At 35.1% G+C, this 22,591-nt stretch overlaps 3 protein-coding genes and 1 long non-coding RNA gene across 8 annotated transcripts; 2 read left to right on the top strand and 2 right to left on the bottom strand.

The window, feature by feature from the left end:
* Positions 1-7: 7 nt before the first annotated feature.
* Positions 8-11,115, bottom strand: LOC107226350 (kinetochore-associated protein 1). The gene is made up of 32 exons (XM_015667141.2): positions 10,563-11,115; positions 10,230-10,471; positions 9,923-10,039; positions 9,663-9,786; positions 9,423-9,574; positions 9,093-9,292; positions 8,541-9,007; positions 8,269-8,454; positions 7,733-8,154; positions 7,440-7,608; positions 7,251-7,346; positions 6,976-7,167; positions 6,763-6,893; positions 6,564-6,669; positions 6,147-6,390; positions 5,934-6,072; positions 5,680-5,834; positions 5,388-5,597; positions 5,137-5,174; positions 4,708-5,003; positions 4,463-4,620; positions 4,175-4,378; positions 3,443-3,558; positions 3,229-3,338; positions 3,008-3,129; positions 2,540-2,916; positions 2,089-2,453; positions 1,804-1,992; positions 1,458-1,689; positions 1,024-1,326; positions 338-421; positions 8-173 (listed from the first exon to the last, which is right to left on the bottom strand). Exons 1-32 carry the CDS (start codon positions 10,878-10,880, stop codon positions 120-122), a joined length of 6,318 nt encoding a protein of 2,105 aa, XP_015522627.2. The 5' UTR covers positions 10,881-11,115; the 3' UTR covers positions 8-119.
* On the top strand, positions 11,110-12,116 carry LOC124295209. Its single transcript, XR_006905110.1, has 2 exons — positions 11,110-11,402; positions 11,734-12,116. It is a non-coding gene; the product is annotated as an uncharacterized LOC124295209 (long non-coding RNA).
* LOC107226331 (protein N-lysine methyltransferase METTL21D) lies at positions 12,076-14,573 on the bottom strand. Of its 5 annotated transcripts, none has more exons than XM_015667112.2 (4): positions 14,354-14,573; positions 13,387-13,657; positions 13,099-13,288; positions 12,076-12,904 (listed from the first exon to the last, which is right to left on the bottom strand). In XM_015667112.2, exons 2-4 carry the CDS (start codon positions 13,632-13,634, stop codon positions 12,653-12,655), a joined length of 690 nt encoding a protein of 229 aa, XP_015522598.1. In that variant the 5' UTR covers positions 13,635-13,657; positions 14,354-14,573; the 3' UTR covers positions 12,076-12,652. The 5 variants fall into 5 exon arrangements, with proteins under 5 accessions (XP_015522598.1, XP_046600241.1, XP_015522597.1 ...); XM_046744285.1 differs by lacking the exon at positions 14,354-14,573 and adding an exon at positions 14,073-14,295; XM_015667111.2 differs by lacking the exon at positions 14,354-14,573 and adding an exon at positions 14,042-14,294.
* A 4,899-nt stretch (positions 14,574-19,472) lies between these two features.
* LOC107226355 (programmed cell death protein 2-like) lies at positions 19,473-22,180 on the top strand. The gene is made up of 4 exons (XM_015667145.2): positions 19,473-20,178; positions 20,369-20,805; positions 20,906-21,370; positions 21,610-22,180. The coding sequence occupies exons 1-4, from the start codon at positions 20,068-20,070 to the stop codon at positions 21,875-21,877; spliced, it is 1,281 nt and encodes a 426-aa protein (XP_015522631.2). The 5' UTR covers positions 19,473-20,067; the 3' UTR covers positions 21,878-22,180.
* Positions 22,181-22,591: the final 411 nt, after the last annotated feature.

Here is a 22,591-nt window from a genome sequence, read left to right as displayed (position 1 = left end):
TGAGGTATTTTCATCTTTTTTTATGTACAATTTATTCAAGTTACATAAAAAAATATAATTATAATTTTCTGATCTATGTCACATTACATTCATATTCACATGTTATTAACATTGTATGTTCACTCATTTTTCGTTACGTCCGATTGTACCAATTTTTCCAATATACGCACCGACTGGAAATCACGAACATTAAAATTAAAAAAGTCTATACGCTAGATTCAAAATTTTAATCCTTCAGAAATATACTTTAGTCTCATAACTAAATGATATATTTTAGGGACAAATAAAAAGATTTATCGTTACAAAATAATTTTATGTTAGAGGTAGGGTCACTTACATGTGAAACCGTGAGAATTCCCTTTTCTAGAAGAGCACGGAGGTTGTCTGTAACTTTAAACACATCACAGGATGAGCTTATTGTCTGAAAAGTGAAATATGACAGTTAGCCATAACAATTTCACAATCAAACTGCACCTTTCAGAGTAAAATTAAAATAACATAATGGTGGTTGTTTTATAAGAATATAGCTTAGTAAATATGCACCGGAATATTAAGAATTTTTACCAAATTTTCCCTGCAATTCATATACTTATCATATTTCATATACTAATATCAAATTCTAACAATTGAATATGAAGCCATTCAACAAATACGTTCGCTATTTGGGGGGGGGGGGGGGGGGGGGGGGCTGAAAAGTGTGTCGTTTGGTTTTTGTCTATAGAATTCGTGTTTTGGCACCAGAGATCCCTAGAGAAAGAAATCAAGGGGTGCCTATCTTTTCACTGCCAAGCAACAAAATCCTTTCCATGATTCAAAATTTACATTTTTAATACCTCGAATATGTTTTATTATAAACAATCTTACCAACAGATCGAATTATGAATCAATAGACCCAAAAGACAGAGGGGAGTCGAGATCTGTGACTTATTTTCGGGGCTATTGTTATATGAGAGGGAAGGATCTAAAATCGTTTAGAAAATAACGAAAATATTTGTTGAATGGCCCCTACTGTCATTCTCTTACCTTTACAACGAAATCCACATCATTCTTATTCAGAAATGGTAAAACTGCAGCAGCAAGTTCAGGATGATTTGTCTCAAAACAGACTTTTATGATCGGCTCAAGATTTAATTTGTTTGCTACAGGACACGAGTGCAAGAGACAAATTGATGTCACACATTCGTCAAACTGCTTTGAAGAAAGAACAGTATCTGTTTTCCTGAATGGTTCCCAAATTATTACTTCCCAAGCCTTAGTATAGCCCTTACAGCCTATCGTGTAGCTTACAGTTGATAGTTTTGGCAAAATTTTTTCTAGTTCTCTGATCTGCAAAGAAAAATACAATAATTTAGCAGATTTGTAGATGAAATTTAACAGAGTTGCGAAGAAGTAATTTGCATGAGGAAACAAACAGATGATAACGAGTAGGTATAATTAGATGAATATGTTATACATACCATACACATTTTTGCCATAGCACTTAATGCCCCATCCCACAAAGTATAATCTTTTATTCCAAAATCCAAGCACATTTGCAAAATGAGAACGAGTGCCTCTGGCAAATGTGCATGACTTCTAAACAACATTTGCACCAGTTCCAGTTTTGGAGAACTTTCAAATCCATGCATACTGAATGTAAGTCCTAGTCTTTCCAATTTACTTATATATTGCAGTGATTTCATGTACAGTCTGAAAATTAGTACAAACATTGTGTGATCAGCATGTATAATGGAATGGATTTGTGACAATGTATATTTAGAAACGCAACACTGATATATTAGATATATTAAATAATTGAATTACTTGATACTTCGCAAGTCTCGTTTAGTGAGGTCTTGTACTGTTGCCGAATCAGTAATGGACAAGAGCACACTTAGAGCTCGGAATTGAATTCCGGGTCTAAAGGAAGCATCGTTTGTCATATCAAACCCAATGTTGATCAAGTAATTTGCAGACATCACTTTATCTCCCCATTCAAGCAGATAGCATGCCCTGTGCAACAAATATTATTTCAGCAAAAATCAAGTGTATCCAATAATTTTTCAATTTTTTTAAAAACACTTTCATTTTTGTTTGACTACAATGTACCTCAGCAGATTATCGTCATTGACGATATTGTCTTCGGTTTGAGACGTTATAGCAGCAATGTTATAAGTGATGCTGTCATCCAATTTCGAACCACTGTCGCTAGGTTGTAACCATTCCTCAAGTAATTCTAATCGAAGTTGTATGATGTTGAGGGAAAAAAGTTTTCCAAGTGCATTCACAGCAGAATTAACATCAGGTCTGTTCTCAGTAGCTCCCCGACATCTTAGTACTATACTTTGATCCATGTATAGCCTACGAACAAGTCGCTCTGGAGAAAGGACCAGTTGCAGATAATCGCTACTACCTAATCCATGTGTATATAAAATGTGTTTAGCGGTAAGTTGTAGATATTTAAATTTGATTTTCTGTGGAAAAAAATGGTTTTTGTATACTATTAATATGAAAAAATTGGTCACTGTTAAAATATTCAGATAAATTTAGCTCTGCTCACCTCTATCATTGCTTCGTCGGACTGTGCTGATGCTTGAGCCCACTTCTGAGCATGAGCATAACACTCTTGGGCAGCTGCTGCTTGATCTGCCCCTGGTGGGGTATGATTAACGACATAGTAAAGAGCAGCCATGCCATAATAAAGAGCATGCTGATCTTCCATATGTCGAATACACTTTTTAATATCTTCGAGCAGGGCAGGATTCTTTAAATGGACCACCCATTCACTGGAATTTCTTGTTTTTGACTCATCTTTCAAGCCCCAGACTTGTGATACACTTCCTTTTATAGCCACTGAACAAATTACATAAACTTGCAAGTTCAATACTGTGGCTACTTCTAGCCATTTTTTGTAAGTCGATAAATTCAATTCTGGTGCTGAAATTTCAATAATTTGGGTAATTAATTTTCACTCAGTATAGCATATACTTGGATAGGGTAAATTTAATCTTGCAATTCTCGAAATTACTTATTAATTTCCACTGGTCAATTTTTGGCAGGAAAGGAAATCTCCATTTTGCTATTGTTGGCAGAGAATTATTCTCTGAGCACAGCTGGGCCCATTCTTCACATTCTATCTGTGTTGGGAGGCTAGAATATAAATATTAAGGAAATACGTTGATTTCCGCGATTATTATATTCATTCTATTATGTACGATATATTCTTTTTTTGTAAAAAACATAACTCACCCATATCGAAAATAGTTTTGTAAGAAACAAAGGTGATTTAATAGCTGTTCGTTATTGTCCCCAAGTAATTCCATGATTAGAAGAAACACTTCATAGTGATAAAAATTAATCTGCAATAAAACGTTAATGAATTTTTCATGGTTTATTTTTCATTTTGGAATTATTTGGAAGTTAATTTATACATAAATAGCAAATAACGATTCTCTAAACAAACCTTCGGCCATAAAGTTGCAAGATGATTCTTCATGGCCAATTTGTCTTCTATCATAGCAGCAACTTGCTTGCAGTTCTTTTGAAGCGTAGTAATGTCATCCTCGTTGATTCTTAATTCTAAAGTATTATATATTATATACTAAATAATGAACATATATTCTGCAGTAAAAAATATTAAAGTATAAATCGACAATTTCAATGGGGAAGTTTCATGGAAAAAATTTTTGCTTTTCATACATGCATAAAGTGAAGCAGTTTGCAGTTGAAGGATTGCACGGCAAAATAGTGTAAGTGCCGTCATTATATTTTTCAGGAGAGTAAAAAAAACTGTCCCAAAATTTGATTGATCAATTTATAACTGGAATCAAAAAGTACTTTTCAGTCGTGCAATCTCTTTCTTTTTATAACTTCGCGAATAAATTTTTGTCAGCCATATCGTTTTGCAAGGACGTGTATATGGATTTTAAACAGTTTTTCAAGGAAAAAACACGTATATTTCATATTTTAGCACTTACACCGTTTTGCCGTGCCACCCTTCAGTTGTAGATACAATTTAGCATAAGTGACCTCATGCTAAGACACAGTACCTTTTCAACCAGCCGATTATTTTCTTTGACTTTGTTTCAAACGAAAAAAGAAAACAAATGACGAAATTATCATTTCCCAAACTACTAAAATTTGAAATTAAAAAGAAAAATTCATGCAACTTCCCTACCAAGGGACTTTTGCTCACCGTTTTCGCCGTTCGATTCTACCACTTTTACTTTAGGATTCCAGTGCTTCAACAACACATCAAGATACAAGATGTAACATTCATCAAAGTCGAATTCAAAATCAGCGCAGAACTCCTTGAGTAAATTGACAAATCCCGGTATCTCAGAGCGCATAAGTCGTTCCAAAATATATTGCTTGCCCTTTGTATCACTGGTAAATATTTCTGTACGCAAAAATTATCCTTCTAAATTTAACCGGATCAAATTAAATAATGAAAGTACATTATCAAGAGATAAGACATTTTTACCTTTATGATGAATACCATAATCATGTAGTTTTCGTTCCCAATAATGACGCACTCGAAAGTGTGTGAAGTAATTTATATGCATGTCATTTTTTGACAAGCGACAATATTCATAACCAAGATCTGCTACTGCACGTAGTCGTGAATAATCTGTTTGGTATCTGGTAAGTATGAGAACAAGTTTTAATGATACTAAAATTGACTGCTGTTCAGTGCTCAAACAAGCATTCCCAAAATGATTCACTTACGTTTGGCAAGCTGATGTTAGCCATTTGAGAGACTCTTGCTCGGAAAACATGTAAAGACAAGACAAACCCGACTGCAGATCCAATGTACGAGCACTGATTATTCTGTGCAGTAATGTTCGCAAGCAGTTGTCTCGAACTGGTTTAACAGCAACGACAATTTCTTCTTTTACAGTGGTTATGGAAGAGCAATGGGATATTAAAGTATTTAAAATCTGAAGTAAAAAGAGGTTGTAACGTTCCTTTGGGATAGCTTTTACTTTGTTTACTAGACTAATGAGTCTATCTGAGCAATCTGTCTGAAATATTAAAATTCATTATTCGTAATTTTTGTCTCAATGAATCGTGTTGTTTAACCTAGTGAAAGCATATCTAATGTTGAGTAAATTTTTATTTTTTTCTTGACTGTTGAAATATACCTCAGATACACACCTCAACCATAACAATGGGGCCTGTATGCTGCCATTTATCTGAAAATAGACGTTTCCTTCTTATATCAATGTAAAGTTGAAGTGTCAGATGATATAATAATCATATTCAGGATACACAGTTTGCGTGAATAGTATTAATGTAAAAAATTTTGACAATCCTCCGTCAGTCGGAAATGTGTTCTTACACAACTCGAAATGATCAATGAAATATGATTAAATATTGGGTAGTATAATATTTTGAACTATACATACAGGATGAATAAAGTTGAAACGCTTCCACGAAGAACGGTAAAATCATTTCGTTAGAACACATTGCAGAGTCTGTATAGATTTTGTATAATCTCCACTTCAGTTTATCAGCTACTTCATTTCTCATTTCTGTTCCATCAATGTTTGGATTGCTAGTTAAGTTGGAACTCATATTACTCCAGACCGTTGATAGTAAAATCCCTGACAGTTCTCCTGAAGTACAATAAAATAGTTGGAATGTGAATAGTCAGAGACTGTTAGAAAGTAACAGACAAGCAAATAACTATATACAAACCAATTGTACAATTGTCTAAAGCGGATGTGGACATGTGTTTCAGATGGTGTATTATTCCCAACTCTTCGATTTTCAAATCAAATATAAAAATTTGGCATAATTTCTTCACGTAATGACATTCGTTAGCTGGGAAGGAACCAACCTCTTTCACTGCTCTGATAAACAACATTAATGTTTTTAAGAATAATTTTTGACACGTTTTACAAATATATTAGTAACATGATACTTTGCACTATTGCAACTATTCTGCTTACTCGATGTAAAACTTGAGTACTTCTATATTGCGGCTAATCTCAAGTAAAAAACATATCGCTGAAATTCGTGGCAATCGTAAAAGATCCGCTATCCTCCCAGCTCTCTTATACATGGTCCATCCAGATAATGTTTTATTATCTAATTATGGGAGCACAAAATTAATTACTAAACATGCACAAGGATGTATACCTAGATCAAGTCAAAATGCTTACCATTGCACAACTGTTCGAGGTAGTTTTTTAGAATGATTTCACGTTCAGTCTGATATTCTGTTAAGGTTACAACCAATCCAAATTCTTTACGCAGAAGACATATAGATTTTAATTCAGATGCAGTGATCAATATATCCTCACGCATGAATCTATCAAAATTTAGTGTGGATATTGGAATATTTCTCAACTTGTCTTGGACTGAGGATATTACTTCTGCATAATAATCAGCACTATTGTTCATTTCCTAAAAAAAATTGGCAAAGATTTGAAAGTTATAATATTTTAATTACTAAATCTGCAATCATTACAGACAAATAGATAAATAATGTTGCCCATAATTTGGGGACTCCTTATGGAATTCGTGTACAAAGAAAAACAATCGTAGTGAGATTATACGAAATTGTTAAAACAAATTACCTGGAATCTTAGACAAATGCTTATGTAATTTATAACTTGGTTGCAACAATATGCTGCATCATCACAAGGCAGATTATTCAGTACATACATCATTTGCATCAGGTCACTAAAATTTTTTAACAAAATAAGTAAAAAATTACTTAAATCATTTTCAAGAAACCAATGTTCGAATTATGAGCATACAAAGTTTCAAGCATACCCTTTGTTCAGAAAGAAATTGACGCAGAAGGAAAAAGCTCTAGTCTTGAACGAATGATTATTTTTTGTCACTTCATACAAATCTTCAAGCCATCCATCACGGTTTTGTTTTACCATATATTGGGGCAATATCTGAAATTGGGAACAAATTCCAAGTCGTATAATAACCAGAATTCCAGTTCGATGAAACAAGACAGATAGATTTTATACTTACATCTGTGACACCTATGTGTTGATAGCCATATTTCTTTAATATCACTTTTAACGCAACTGAATTTCGTTCATTTCTTATAGTAGAAACCAAGGAATGCTTAATGGAGCTGCTAGCATCAACTAACGCCAATATTGTAGGACTCCATGGTACAGACGCTTTCTTCAATATATCCACAACTTGTTGCAATCGGGTCTATAAAAGTACAATAATTTCCTATCTATATGTATATAGATTTAGTTCTATCAGAATTACTAACAGTTTTATGAATGGTTTACCTCTACATTGTGTATACAAGCAACAACACTAGCTATCTTTTGTTCCCATGGGGCTTCTTGCCAATACCACCATTCCTTTGTGGATTTCAGTGTTTTCTACATTATAAATTGAAATATGATAAGATATGATAAGATGTAATAATATAATAATCACACGTCCTATTTTCACGTGCAAAATACAACACACACCTGAATATAGAGTATCAATACATAATCATTCTTTAACGAATGATTAAGCATGTATTGATGTAGAAAGCTTTCAACAAAATGACCAACTTCTTGGGGATATACTTTGCTTAACAGCAAATGTGCTACTTCTATGGGCTCTCCCATATATGCTTCGATTTTTACAATCAATCTAAAATGAATGCATCAAGCAATTATTGTTTTAGTGGTTTCAAATTATGCTGCTGATATAAAGATCATTAGTGGTACAACTACAAAATAATATTAATAACATTGTATTATGCACATATATAAACCTGTGATTCTTTTTGAGTTCCATCAAATCGGTCAATGCTTGAATAATATCAGTTAGATGTTGTAATGGTGAATGTTCAGTCGTGTATTGTTGATGTAAAAGTGAAAATGATTGAGATTCATCAAGATTAAGCAGCTTTATAAAGCTTTTGCAGAAATTGAGTCCATTCCTTGGCCAGTTATTTGGATCATATTTTTCAAATAATTTCGCCCGTTTGTATCCCCATGTAACTATTTCTGACAAACCATCGGGAAAAACGGATAGAACGGAAGGCACAAAGTGAAGCAGCCATGGCCATAAGTCACGCTGGACCAGTCCATCTGGAATAATCTCCAACATGTCTCTAACGACTTCTGTGGTCATAAATTCCGCTAAAGTGGAGCAATGTCGTACCCATATCAGAGCTGCAACTTTCAATTCACTCTGGAAAAAGTTAATATTTTATTACATTTTTAATCTCATTGAAGTTATTAAGCTAAACACGTAGTGTAAAAGCACATGAAGTGATGAATGAAGGTATTTTTTGTAAAAACTTACATTCATGAGATAACTTTTACACATATTAAATAAATCTGCTTTAAAAAACTGGGCCCAACTGCCAATATCCTCGTTATACGTCATAGTATTTTCCCTAGTTTGATGAATCATTTCATAAGTTTCAATTCTGAGTAAGGTACTGTTCAGGGTAAACAGGTATGTGGCTATCAGAACATCACTTTTTTTCTAAAAAATAATCCATTCGCACAATGGTTCAAAACAATCTGCCATAAAACAAATGTAATTCCTTCATACATATGAATATGCATTACCTCTGCTGCATCTTTCATCAAACGATGTTGTGCATACGAGATCAGCTGCTTGGCATGTTCAATGTCAGAAGTGATGGTGTTATGACAATATTTAAAAATATCTTCAACGTTTTCAATTTTATCAAGAGTATTGAACAATGCATTCAATACGTTTGTCCTCTCACTGTAGTCTGTAACAGAATATAACTGCTGTGAAAGTACAGTGGCCTTAGCACAGTGAATTGCATTCAAACTCAGGTGAAACCTCTTGGCAAAACTTTCAGCCTCATGATATTGGCCACGCTTCAATAATCTCTGCATTCGAAATTCCGGCAATTTATCTTCCACTACTTTTACTTTAATGGTATCGATAACTGGTGAAGTCTTGCTGGCTCCTTCTAAAAATACTATTTCATCCATAGAACTGGTATCCAAGCTGACCAAATAGGTCATTGTTGGAACTTCAAGATTGAATTTAACTTCAAAACCTGAAGGTATTTTAAACAGAGTACAATTTTAGACTAACGATAAATTTAATATCTCATAATAAAATATTTTTCATGCAGTACGTACCAGGAAACGAAACAAGCTGCATAAATGTAGTTGCACTACCTGATTCTGCCACTAAGAGAATAAGAATTCGAATCGGGCAATCGGGCTGGTCTTCCATAATTTCTATGTCTGAAGCACGTCCATCCCAAACTTTTTTTGCAAGAAGCGTTGAAGAACAAACAACATTTATAGCTCCGTCTGTACGTAGACATAGTAATAATCTGAAGTTAAAAAAGAAAAAGATGAAAAATTTCGATTTTTGAACCGAACTGAAAATCGGAGAATATTTTACAAAAACTGTAGATCTTGTGTATCCATACTTATGACGTAGTTTTAAAAATTTCATCTCACCTAGTATGTTTAAAACATTGTACTTTGACATATTTGTAGGGTAAAGCATTCAATGAACAAGAATGCCCGCTTGGCCAAATGGATAACAGATTGTTACGAATCATAACTATAGATTGTTTTTCATCCAAAGCACCAATTTTGCTAAATATGACCTGAAATTTAAAATAAATTTAACTATCAATAGTGACATTTTGCATTCGAAAAAATTAACTACCCAAATCTAACAACACATTGCATTACTTCTTGAGGATTGTTTTCTCTGAACAATGGAGAACACTGAACGGTCAGTGTAAGTTCTTCAAGCTGTGCAACATCATCCACATCAAGCACGGAATCCATAACTTCCTCAGTGAATCCTGATAATCTGGAAATAAATATGTGTATATTAGATAATTATTATACCAAGCAAATCACTCTCTCTTCAGAAAAGTTTGTATGAAAATATGAAGATCACTAACAACTATAAGATAAATTAATGGACATAATGTATTAATTAATACCTGTAAATGTGTCCTTTTGAAGTAACGAGTAATAAATCTGGGACATCGTTGAAACTGTCTTCCAAGAAAATGTTCAATATAACTTCATCTGGCTTGTGGTGATCCTGAATAACATGCCTGACGAAATTAATGAGCTTAATAAATTTGATGCTGTGTATAGTTTAAAATAATGCATACATGTGCTTAAAAAAACTCTGTGGATGTACGCGTGTCCTCATATCTTTTGATATCTCTCCGTGAATAGCTATGGTAATAAAAAAAAACAAAGAGGATGGCGTTCAATAATTCTTGAAACTACCATATTTACCTGAAGAAAACCAATCGCCCATCAGCTTCCAGATTCAAACAATACAGAGTTCCGTCAGTTGAAGTGACGAACAAAAAGGACAAGTCCTTCGAGAGACAAAAAGATGTTATTATAGTATCAAACCCAATACACACTCTCATTCCTTGGCTTGTAGTACTATTAAATACAGTAATCGACTTATCTACCACTACGCATAGTGTAGAGTTCTGTATAGATGCAATAACCTTTGGGTTCTCGAGGACCTGAACAAATAGAATAATTGTTACATAAAAGTTTGCAGAGAAAATTCATGTTTTATTAAACGCATGTATAGATAAATAATGAATCGAGAACCTCGCTGTCTGCTTCGATAGTGGCAAGGGTAGTTGTTTCGTAAACAGAATCAAAGCTCTCTGCCACGGTTCGGCTGACTCCAAAATTGACAGTTTCATCTTCAGTATCAAATCCTGAGGATATCTTGTTCCACAGAGCCATAGTTTTATTCAGTAACCCTGACAGGGTTTCTACGAAAACATATCTTTTCACATTCACTAAATTGGCCACTTCAGTAAATATTATCAATGAAATCACTGAAAGTAAACTTTTAAAAACTTTTGCCAAGCAGACCGTTGGTTGAAGTTTGAATTTCGACAAGATAGTATTATAGTCCATTCCAAATATATCAAGTGGATCAGTGTTCTATGCTTCGTTTTACAAATCTTCATTCTTTATTGGACAAAGCGCGCAGATTATATTTCGTCTAACTGTAATTGAAATACGTAGTCATATTGCTAAAGCATCTTGGGGTTATGAAATGTGAGCCGATTTTAGCTGCAAATCGTTAATCGTGGTGGTGCTGTTAAACGTAAGTTGTCAATCTGACCATAGTTTGAGATAACTCGTGGTGCTCCCGACAACGGCGGCAACAGCGATTGCAGGTTCTCCTTTTAACTGCGTAATTAACACATTTAAATTTCAACATGCAACTTTGTATCAATGAACGTCACGTCGGTTATTTTATGTAACCTTATTTCCACCCACGATATGACCACATGTTGAACACGCTGTCCTATACGCTCCATACTTGATTACACGAGTGAGGGTTAGAAACCACTTCTTGATATAGAAAATAAAAAAAATATCGGAAATGGGTTATAATACAGGGATGAAATTATATGTATAGTGTACTTATAGGTATGTAACTTATGTACATACTTGCAAGATACATAACTAAATTTTCATCAACAAAAAGGGGGCTGATGCAGAAAATCAATATTTTCATGCTTCAATTTAGGTTAAATTTTTGAGGCTTATATAAAGCTAGTTCATTTTTATCAGCAAACAGACTTTTTCGTATAAAAATAATATTTGTCATTTATTTGTTTGAAATTAGAAAATGTACAATTGTTATGAATACTTGAGTACATGTTGCAACAACACCCAATAAACTTTGTTTAAACACTATCACAAAAGTAATAGAAAATTAAATTTCAAAATAATCTAGATATTTTTTTTACCTTTACAGCTCTGCACACATACCTCACTACCACACATGGGATACTGAGAATTTCTCTAGATTTAGTTTTAGACTGTTCCTAATAGCGTATTCAGATATCTGATCGACTTCACGAAATATTTTTGTTAACCCTTAACGCAATAACTTCGTGGAAGACAAGCTTTTCATTCATACTGATCTTAACTCATATGTTAATCTCTGTGACAAAACAATTTCTATTTTATAAAATAAATGTTCTTTTTCCATTCAGGCATAAGCGATTATGTTTTACACTGTTGGTGAGATTGAATTCCCTAAGTTCAGATGTGAACCATCTAGAATTGGAGAAATATTCAAATTTTTTAACCAACACGGAAGAGTAACTAGAGCCATATGTAACTTGTAAAAAATATTCCTGAGATTTAAAGATATTTCAAAAGTATGACCATTATCCTTGAAACACCACATAGGTAACCAATCATGTTATGAAACTTTTGAGACAACACAATCAGATTCTATGAATCTTGGAGATTTTAACCACAAACCACGTCAATATGCAGTCATAAAAATATGTTAATAATCCAAAGCTCTGAAATAGATATGTACATTACATTATTATAAGTTTGAGATAGTTACTTTATGTTGAAAATATCCATAAATCCGAGTGAATTACCATGACTTCTACGTGATGATTTTTCATTACCAAGCATTCAATTTACGAACACATGTGAGAAATAAATTAATGTTTATTTCCTTTCTCCAATTATTAGAGAGTTTATTATTTCCCTATCCGTTCCAATTCATTATATTTGTGCATATTTCATCATACCATAAAATTTATGCCCGCTAAGTCACATTAAAAAAAATAAAAAATCATAGAGATTTCTTTGCATGAAACAGAAAATTACCACCTGTAATTCTCATATTGACATCAGCTACCTTTACTTGATTACTGAGTTTCTTTTTTGTCCTTTGACGGTAGCGTCAGTTTAAGCACACGTATGTCATGACTAGAGTAGGTGGGGTGTTGTTCTGACAACATTACTGGAGTAATTTTAAACCTCTTCTTAATCGCTTCAACAAATTGGCTCCAAACTGGTTTCTGATTTGGTGTGTCTCTCTCTTCCTGTGAGAGTAATGCGTACGTGTCATTTCTAGCTCCACATAGTCTCTCTAGCGTATCAAGAAGTGGTTCTATTGACTGAAATGTTGAAAACGTATCAACACAATTCAACAAAATCATACAATGATAAGGTACACCACAAACAGTACGGTGTGTAGAATTTGAACACTCAATCTCAGGGCAATGATACAATGCGAGCATTGAATTTATAGGTATTCATTGTCGTTTTGAAAACAAACATACGTTATTTTCAGCTGTTGATATGTCTTTACCTCTGTGTAATACACGCAATCTGCCAGTAAGATGATTTCAGGCTTAAAATCTATTTCAGCATGTTTACTCCAATCAAGTTCTTCAGCTCGAGCAGATCCACCAGACTGTTTCCACAGATCTTTGTTCATTTCAATATTCTTATTCAGCGCTGGCAGTACATTGGCAAGGTCTGTGAGAACAACTTCAGCCCTGGAATCATTATAACTAATATATCACAAAACAAAGCAGCAAAGTCTTGTTTTTAATCATCAGATCATAATATACGAATGTAACTAACAATGTCATACCCAAGACATGCAGCGGTCATTCCAACGCAGCCAAGACCCGCGCCTAATTCAAGTACTTTCTTACCAACAAGCCAATTTTTTCCTAGTCTGTTTTCACTGCATAATACGTCAAGATATTTTGCCAAAACTAACGAAGCATCCCACACGACACAACTAACGTCGCCAACTTCTTTTTGATACAATGTCAACGTAACGTTTCGACTTTCCAGTTCAAACTCGCGTGTAAAAACGTCGTCCTCTTTGTCCATTGCAGAATTTCAATCACGTATACCTTTTGAAAAAATCAGCTTTGTTGAAAATCATATAATGTCAATCAGAATCCGCCCATGATTACAAATGTGGTTGACAATGACCCGCAATTTAGGAAAAAACTTATACAATGTGAATAACATTTTTACAGCGAAAAGTCTACAATAGGAAAAATAACGAACAAAATTGATTAGTAAGCAATACGGAAAATAATGAGATTGAGTGAAAGCAGGAGCATGCTTAACCTGCAACTACATTTCGTCAAAGACGGTAATTACTTCTGCGAGTAAATTTGTTTTATAATTCATCTATAAAATGGAGAAAGAAAATCAGTGAACAATGTGCGGTTAATAATGAAATAAATAATTGATAAAGCGTCATTTTAAATTGTATTATGTCAACAAACCGAAAACAAAAAAGCAACGAAATCGCCGTACACGCTGGTAGATGTGTACCGGATTCGAAATATACAGAAAACTCTACTTCTATAGAGCCTTCTAAGAAAAGGAAAATCTACTCTTTCGAAGAAACAAAAATGATAATTGGCGAGTCAAAACATTTAACATCGCAAAAAATCGGGGAAAAGTATGATTTACATCCTTCAAGTTTGCGAGCATAATTCGGATGCTCGACCACTGCCTGCATCTCAGTGACGCGCTTTTATGAACCAGATACAATCTACTAATGCCATCTTACAGGTACTACATATATTACGTACGCATTATCTGGTTCATGTATCTCGTACGTATGTATGTGCATCATACATGCCGTTGAGTAAGGATGCAGAAGGGTTTGAGGGCAAATGAAAAGTTGAGAAAATCCCATTCAAGAAATATCCTTAAGTGGTCGGAGAATTCATACTTCTCCTGACGTCGCAGGTTACGGCAATGCTATAAACATTTGATCGCGTTGCGCGCAGCTTACGTGGTGTTTTCACCCGGCCGTGAGACCATAGAGATAATATATAAAATAGAGCATGAGCAACGGTTTAACGTCCCGTGAACGGATTCGAAACGGTTCTCTAAAGGACAGAAGATAATAATTCTCCCGCTCTCTCTGTCGCTCTACCCATCGAGTTGGGGCCACGAGAGGGGAAGATTACCTAGGCAGGCGCGTGCAGCTACTCCCACTCCATGGGAAGAGCGATGAGGGGCGGGGGATTATCATCTTCCGTCTTTCAGAAAACAGACTTAAATCTCTTCCGAGCGTCGTGCGGCGTCAGTCGTTTACGAGCAACCGGAGTGGAATCACTTGCTCTCAGCATCAGTTCAACATTCAGACCGCGTTGTGCAGGTTGTGTCACGTTGTTCGATCAGAGTATTTCCACCATACTCGTACCTATATGAATATTACACGAGAAGCAGCGTGTAGCCTGAAGGAAAACTGAGTTACTGAAATAAAAAGATCCTGCGAAAGTTGAAGGTGAATTTCGTGTCCCGAGTTTTCATTGTTTTGTGTAACTTCCGATTTCAGTGATGTCTATTTTTGTCTCTGTGCGTCGAGTGTCAATATTATTTTTTTTTTTTTTGCTGATTTTCGGCAAATGCGCAGTTGCATTGTTAGCAAGTTTATTCAGTCGGTTTAAACAGACAGCCACAGCACAAAAAGTGAGTGTAGAATCGAGTGTTATTGCGGTGCGGATTTTTGGATTAAAAGAGATTAGTGAAGATATAAATTATGTGAAAAGTGCGTCGCGTCGCCAATCAACCTGAGATGCTACAAGAACTACTACATGTAAAAGTGTGGAGCAGCCCAGAGTCGAGGTAACTATACTTATTTTAATTATTGATTGATAATTCAAGGTGGTACATATAAAGCCGAACTTTTGTTCTTGCATAACGTGCAATGGATATGAAACTAGACAACAGTATTAATTAATTTGCAAACTGAAAAGCCAATTTGTTAAATTAATTCAAGTGTTCTGTTTTGTTTTTTACAGATTTAAGCAGAGACTTCCGAGTAATTTTTCCATTTCTCGGCAACGTTGGTGAGTTTGCATGTGTTAGGTTATGGGTATTTCCCTGGAATTCCTCTGTCACGTGGCGTGGCGGTAACAATTGTTATACAAATCTTCGATTTCTTAGCTGCATGGGTATAGGCTCATTCACGATCGCAACGTGCTTGACATTCAGTAGAATAATTTTTTTTTCGCAACTGAATCTACCGTAGCTTACTCAAAGTTAGAAATTTTACACGTTGCTAAAAGTGGAATGAGCATCGCGACAGGTAACCATCGCTTACTCGGCACTCGCGAGATCGAATTGTGTATCGTAACTGATGTAATAATCTACGTTTGAATTTACCGATGATGTCGTTTAAGTGGTGGGATCACCTGAGGTTTGAGTGTATTCAATTATCACATTATTGTTAAATTGATAAAATTCCAAAGTCTGGCATAACGTAACGTAATAACATTGCATATTGTCTTATATATCATTTTCAATCTCTTAACAGCCAACAAGTATTGATCAACTGCAGGCTTAGCTCGCTTAGAAAAATGCTAATTGGCATACAGGATGTTTTTTAATCAATTTTACAAAAGGCTAATGTACCGATAGTCTGCCAACATTTACTACAATAATACATACAATACTAGAGTTGGCGAGAACAACCGCCATACCTTATTCTGACTAGGCAGATTATGATACAATAACATTTTGCTCCCAACAGGTAACCAACGAAAATGTAAGTCAGTGACCACGGCGCAAATGATGAAGAATGATGTGTGTTGGAAAGAATGGAGAATCGTTTAGGTCGAATATAGGTAACCGGGTAGGTAGGCGGACGTTTTGGGATCCGTCGCGGGGTTTATGCATGAGTGTGTGAATTTCTCTTTTCCGTTGGGAGGCTTCGTTGGGAAACAGGCGAGGGTAGGAAGGTCGCGATGTACCGTGATGTTATTAACTTTTGTAATCCACAGCGTCAAACGATCACAGAATTTTTTTTACCAAAAGACTCCGTATTCAAGTCTCTCGTCCATTTGTCAGCATTTGAATATTAACGAGATTGAATTTCCTATTTCTTGTCACTTTGCAAACATTTTTCAATGGTTATTCAATTCAATTATTTAGTCACTACCGATCATTATTCCATTCAATTCATCTCTGTGATCGTCTGAATGGGCAATACGCATCTCTGGACCATCTATCGCGTTCCGTGGTACGCTAGATGGAGAGAGATGCTGAGCTCGAAGACTTCGCGTCGAAGAGGACCACCGACCGTCACGCCACACAATAATGCATGCCCTCCAACCTCCCTCCCAATTTCGATTCGATTTGTAATCTGAGAACAACAATCCGCATAGCAATGTATCCAATTCAAAAAGATGCAGATGTGGATTGGGTTTCTACAGAATTTTTGGGACAAGTCCCAGATAATACAAATTTTTTGGCAGTTTAATCTGTCGCGCCTTATTGCGCGTAGATTAATCGCGAAAATTGAACGCAGCTGTTTGCGCGTAAATTAATAACGGGAATCGGACACGCTTTTTTGCGCGTCGATTTTGCGAACAGTATATAAAAGAGCTACGCACTCTCGATGTGTTGATCTTTCAGCTCTTCGGTCAATTTTTTGACGGATAATAAAGTTTGCAAGTTCCACGCCGCCTTATGCGCGTGGACTTGATATCTTTCAGTTATGAGAGAAAGCGCGGCATTTGAAAACCGGCGCTCAACGCGCAGGAACAAAAATGTCTGTAGTGTATAGTGGTAGTGGAAAATTTTAGCGTTGGTGTAAGTATTTATGAAATATATCTGGAATATACAGAAATACTCGTTTAAATGATCGTATTATTTTCTGTTTCAGGGCAACAATATCAATTTTTTTACAAATGCACTAAGAACTATAGAATGTTCAGTCAAAAAAGATATTCACTTTAATAACTAAAAGCAGAAAGAGTTTTCGATTCAAAAAATTGATGACATTTTTTATTCATCAATACAATTAATAATCGAAGCAACGAATATTAAGGCGAATATCATATTGAACTCGACCCATTTTTTGTCAGTGTACGAACTTATGTGATTGTGTTAACCATACCTTCGTCTGTTTCAGCTAATTAATCTTTTGTCTGTTTCAGCTAATTAATCTTTTGTCTGTTTCAGCTAATAACATTTTCGTCTGTTTCATCTAATCAAACATTTTATTTGTTTCAGCTAATCAAACTTTCTGTCTGTTTCAGGTAATCAAATTTTCTGTCTCTTTCAGTCAATCAAGTTTTTTATCTACTGAAATTAATGAAAGCTTTTGTCTGTTTCAGCTAATCAAACCTTTTATCTATTTCAGCTAATCAAACCTTTTATCTATTTCAGCTAATCCAACTTTTTGTCCGTTTCAGCTAATCAAACTTTTTGTCCGTTTCAGCTAATCAAACCTTTTGTCTGTTTCTGCTAATCAAATCTTTTGTCTGTTTGAGCTAACCAAACTTTTTGTCTGTTTCAGATAATCAAACCTTTTGTCTGTTTCAGCTAATCAAATTTTCTGTCTTTTTCAGCTAATCAAACCTCTTACCTGTTTCAACTACTCAAATCTTTTATTTGTTTCAGCTAACCAAACTTATTGTTTGTTTCAGCTAATCAAACTTTTTGACTATTTCAGATAATCAAGTCTCTTGTCTCTTTTTTGTTAGTTATATTTTTTACTCATTTAAGCTAAGTATATTTCTGTCTGTATCGACATATGTCACTAACTATATTTTCATCTGTTCTAGGTAACTGAGTTTTATTGGCCTGTAAGATAAAAACAATCACCCTTCATCCATAATTAAAACAACCATTTTTCATCTGTAATTAGAACGGTCATCTCTCATCGATAATAAATAGTCGGCGGGTTATGTGAACTCAAAAATTTCGAACAAACTGCGAATATACTCGAGCAAAAATTGATTGGGCAAACGAATGTACCATAATTAACATGTGCAAAAAAATTAGTTGCAATTTTTGGAAGAACGTAAGATCGATCTTGCTACTATTCTCCGTGGAGTAGGCCTACTGGGGATACCACGTAAAAAAAAAACGCGCCGGGTGCTCTACCGCTTGCGGTGGTGTGGAAACGAGCATGCGTGAACTTATTTTCATGCGTCAAAAACTAACATATTGTAGTTTTTCAAATGATAATTTTATTCTTGCGTAAATTTAATTCATTGTCAACAAAACCCACGCTTCGATGATGTGTAACGCATGTGGAATCGTAATACCCTTGGATTTCTCTAGTTGATTCAGAGTTAATTCCACATAAATATATTTTTTTCTTTTGATAGATTTCGTTTCTTAATCAAAGTCAACAAGGTGCACATACCTTTGGCAATTTAGAGTTTGACAGTCGCAATTTAGCCAGGTAATATGAATAGAAGTTGAAAAAAAACCTTAACCATCTTTAAATTTTTTTTATTATTTTTGTGATAATGATTTGCTTGAGGTTCATCGGGGTTTGTTACAGCATAGACTCAAACATTAGTAAGAATCGAGTCTTACCTAATGTCCGAAAAATATTTACGAGTAGTACTTTTGTGTAGGAAGGTCTGAGTTTTCTGCTGCAAATAAATTGCATTTTTAAAAAAACCACGGAAATCTAACGTCAGTTAAGAAATTATTTTTATATCTCAGCTGCATCTTCATTCGGAATGAAGATATGAGCATTGACTGAAGATAACTATTATTATCTTTAGTTAACGGTACGAGTTAAGTATTAAACATATGTACCGAAATTACATAAGATTCATATAGGAACAATTGTATATTTCCATCCTTTGATTAACTTCCTCGACTATGTCTCCCATCCTTTGCATCAAGAAAAGGTTTCTAACTCAGTTAACAGTAAACGAAGTGCATGTTTATTGCGGATCTGTTTAGATAACTATTTTTGTCTACCCGATAGAGTTACACTGACATTACCGAACTTGGTTCAAATGAATTTGCGTAGTTGAAAAGTATACGGCGTCCATACCGAGTTATATGAAAAGTTCAGTCTGTTCCCGTTCGTCATTCTATAGGCATAATAATATTCGACTTTGCATTATCTGGGTATACGTGGTGAGCGAAGGTAACATCAGTTCGTGTTGCCTCTACTTGCCGACCGCTTACCGGATTGAGTTGCGCGTGTAGGGGAGGACGCAGAGGGCGCTGCTTGTCAATGAATTTATGTCCGCCATTTTCGATTACGAAAAGCCCCATAAAGCTAGCAGTCTTTATATACCTTCAGTCACGTTCGTACATCTGCGGCATTTTCTCCAGAATCTCCAGGACAATGTATCTAGAAATCAATACACCTTGTGCAGGCGCAGGCGCGATGCTGAATGCGAGCAACGCATGTCACACACAACGATGGAATTGTCAGTGTATTTTGTAATTATTGACAGAAAGTATCCCTGTTAATTGTTAAACTGACTTACCTTCAGTTTATAGTCTTCCAGAGGAATTATTTTATATCTTAAAAATGGCTCGCAATATACACGGGAAAGTTTATCTGGGATACGAGGATGAATGTGTTACAGAAAAGTATCGCTGTCTTGTGAATTTTACTACAAATAAAATCGGCGGTAAACCGGTGAGCATTTCCCAAATTATTAACAATTATACACACTGGCAATATATGTTCTTCCAAAGTCATTTATAAACAAATGAGAACATTAATTTAGTGCCTGATTATTTTTGCCTGCATGAATAGAGTATATACTTCCGCTCCCACGCTTAATGTCTTTCACGTAAATCTAACGAATTTTCATCACAATCTGCAGGATTGGCACTACAGCAAAACATCCGATTCAACACCTCGATGCAGTCTCTGTGGCCTGCAACAATTATTAGCCTTGCAAGTTTATGCACCTTTAGAAAACTCCAAGTACCACCGTACGCTGTACATATTTACATGCATTAATCCAAATTGTTGGAACCAAAATGAAAGCTGGACTTGTATTCGAGTACAATCAATCGAAGATCCGACGAGCACAAATGCTTCAGCGAGTAGTAGCGTTCGAACAGATTCAGCGACAAACTGGTTGTCTGATGCAGATGATTGGGGGAATGATTCCAATGATAATATGGCAGAGCAGAATGGAAATAACGTAGCATTTAATCAAAAGCAATTCAATCTTTCCTCATGGAACAAGAGCTTGGAACAAGATTTTAGTAATGATTTTTCAAAACTGTATGTCGACGACCCTAATGCCAACAGGTTTGTCTCAAAATTAATGAAATACATTTAGATGTATATATGAGTAGCTCATTTCATTTCACCGGTACGATAATCTCAAGTAAAAATCTCTTAATTGTAGCCCTACAGGTATAGAAAGTCCCACAATTGGTGGAGGAGGAGCAGTAGGAAGACTGGATTCACCTCATGCTTCTGCTGAAATAGAAGGTGAAGAAAATGAAGTAATCTGCATTGATACGCCGACAAAGCCGCAACACGATCTGATCAGTCTACTGCACGAAGTTACACCTCTGCCCGTGCAGCATGTAGAATCAAAGGATGAGGTTTGCCTAACATTCTCGGAAATATTTGTCTTTGTTGAAGAAGAAGATTATAACTCTCACGTGCCGCAGCATGTTCGTGATTTACTTCTTGAATATCAACAATCTAATCCTGACTCCATTCCTAATTCTCCCGTTGAATCTGGAGCTGGCAAGGCGACTGATACTGCTCTAGAAAAATATGAGAAAGGAATTCCAATTCATGGAGATGAGATGTTCCATGATTTCATGTCTAGACTACAGATGAATCCTGGACAGATTCTCAGGTATTGTTTATGCAAACAATGGTAATTAGTACGTGTACGTCAACATTTCAGCAAATTTCCTTAGAAAAAAACTTTTATCTGCAAATTTTTCTTAGTAAGAAATCGTATCCCCTTTTAAGGTATCGATTCATTAAACTTTCTTTATATGATGGCCGAACTTTTTTTTATACTAAATACAATTCAATTTGATAAATTATGTAACATATTCGTAAAGATATACGTATTTATCACTGCTTCAGGTACTCGCGAGATAATAATGCCGTGTTGCTACCATACCCGATGGCAGGAAGTGTTGGTAGATGCAAGCATTGTGGAGAAGAGATAACATTTGAATTACAAATATTATCAACTGTGATACCAAAGTTAAAATTGGCCACTCAACAGGAGCAAGATTTCCAGATTGAGTTTGGGACAGTTTTAATATACACCTGTTTGCGCAGCTGTTGGTCCTCGACAGATACATACAGAGATGAGACAATTATTGTGCTACCAGAAAAATTATGTTAATTTTCGATAGAGGTCTGACTGAGAACAATATTTTGGAAACGTACACTAAGTAAAATATCCAGTCAACTTTCCAGGAGATACCGTCCAATAATCGGTATATACCTAATAGAACTGCTACCGAATAGCAAGGATAATTTAAGTCAAGGGGAATCTGTGGTCTGATTATATACCCTACCTCTAGCCATAAATGTTCCTGAAACAAAATTCAGTATCTGTTGCTTGTTAGAATGTTATTCTTCAAACAAGGATCTACTATGTACTATTCAGATGACATATATACGCAAATATAAATCAGAACAGTTACATGTAATTTGTTTAATTCTAATAGTAGCTAAGAGACTTTTCATTGACTATGAAGTTACTGATGGATTTTTTAAAACTTGCCAATGAAAGTTATTTGTAATTGAGGGATCTGTTAAAGTCATTTGTAGCTATGCACCAGCGTGGTTTTGACAAGCAATAGTTAGTAAATTCTGCAGTGTTGCTAACTGATGAATATTTCGTAGAAAATATACAAGACGAGTCCACAACGAGAAGAGTAAAAAAATATTTTAAATTACTCGAGTAACTTTAGGATAAGATCTAGTCAGTCTAATGAGAATCAAATCTAATTTATCTTCCATCTCTCAAAGTTCTAAATTGAGAGGACGAAAGCTATATGAAATATACACAGTATATAAGGTTGAGTTCAAATGTGTGTACATAGATATACAG

The sequence above is a fragment of the Neodiprion lecontei genome, chromosome 1, assembly GCF_021901455.1.
Source record: "Neodiprion lecontei isolate iyNeoLeco1 chromosome 1, iyNeoLeco1.1, whole genome shotgun sequence".
In the NCBI taxonomy this organism is placed as follows: Eukaryota; Metazoa; Arthropoda; class Insecta; order Hymenoptera; family Diprionidae; genus Neodiprion; species Neodiprion lecontei.
The sequence above is the reverse complement of the archived record's forward strand: the minus strand, read 5'-3'. Positions and strand labels throughout refer to the sequence as shown.

Coding starts and splice junctions, on each gene's coding strand:
- LOC107226350 (XM_015667141.2), bottom strand. CDS start 10,880: ATGGACTATAATACTATCTTGTCGAAATTCAAACTTCAACCAACGGTC. Junction 7,168..7,250: donor CTTGTATACACAATGTAGAG/GTAAACCATTCA, acceptor GTACTTTTATAG/ACCCGATTGCAACAAGTTGT. Junction 3,339..3,442: donor TTGCAACTTTATGGCCGAAG/GTTTGTTTAGAG, acceptor GTTTTATTGCAG/ATTAATTTTTATCACTATGA.
- LOC107226331 (XM_015667112.2), bottom strand. CDS start 13,634: ATGGACAAAGAGGACGACGTTTTTACACGCGAGTTTGAACTGGAAAGT. Junction 13,289..13,386: donor ATGACCGCTGCATGTCTTGG/GTATGACATTGT, acceptor TAATGATTCCAG/GGCTGAAGTTGTTCTCACAG. Junction 12,905..13,098: donor ATTGCGTGTATTACACAGAG/GTAAAGACATAT, acceptor TCAACATTTCAG/TCAATAGAACCACTTCTTGA.
- LOC107226355 (XM_015667145.2), top strand. CDS start 20,068: ATGGCTCGCAATATACACGGGAAAGTTTATCTGGGATACGAGGATGAA. Junction 20,179..20,368: donor ATAAAATCGGCGGTAAACCG/GTGAGCATTTCC, acceptor CACAATCTGCAG/GATTGGCACTACAGCAAAAC. Junction 20,806..20,905: donor GACGACCCTAATGCCAACAG/GTTTGTCTCAAA, acceptor TCTTAATTGTAG/CCCTACAGGTATAGAAAGTC.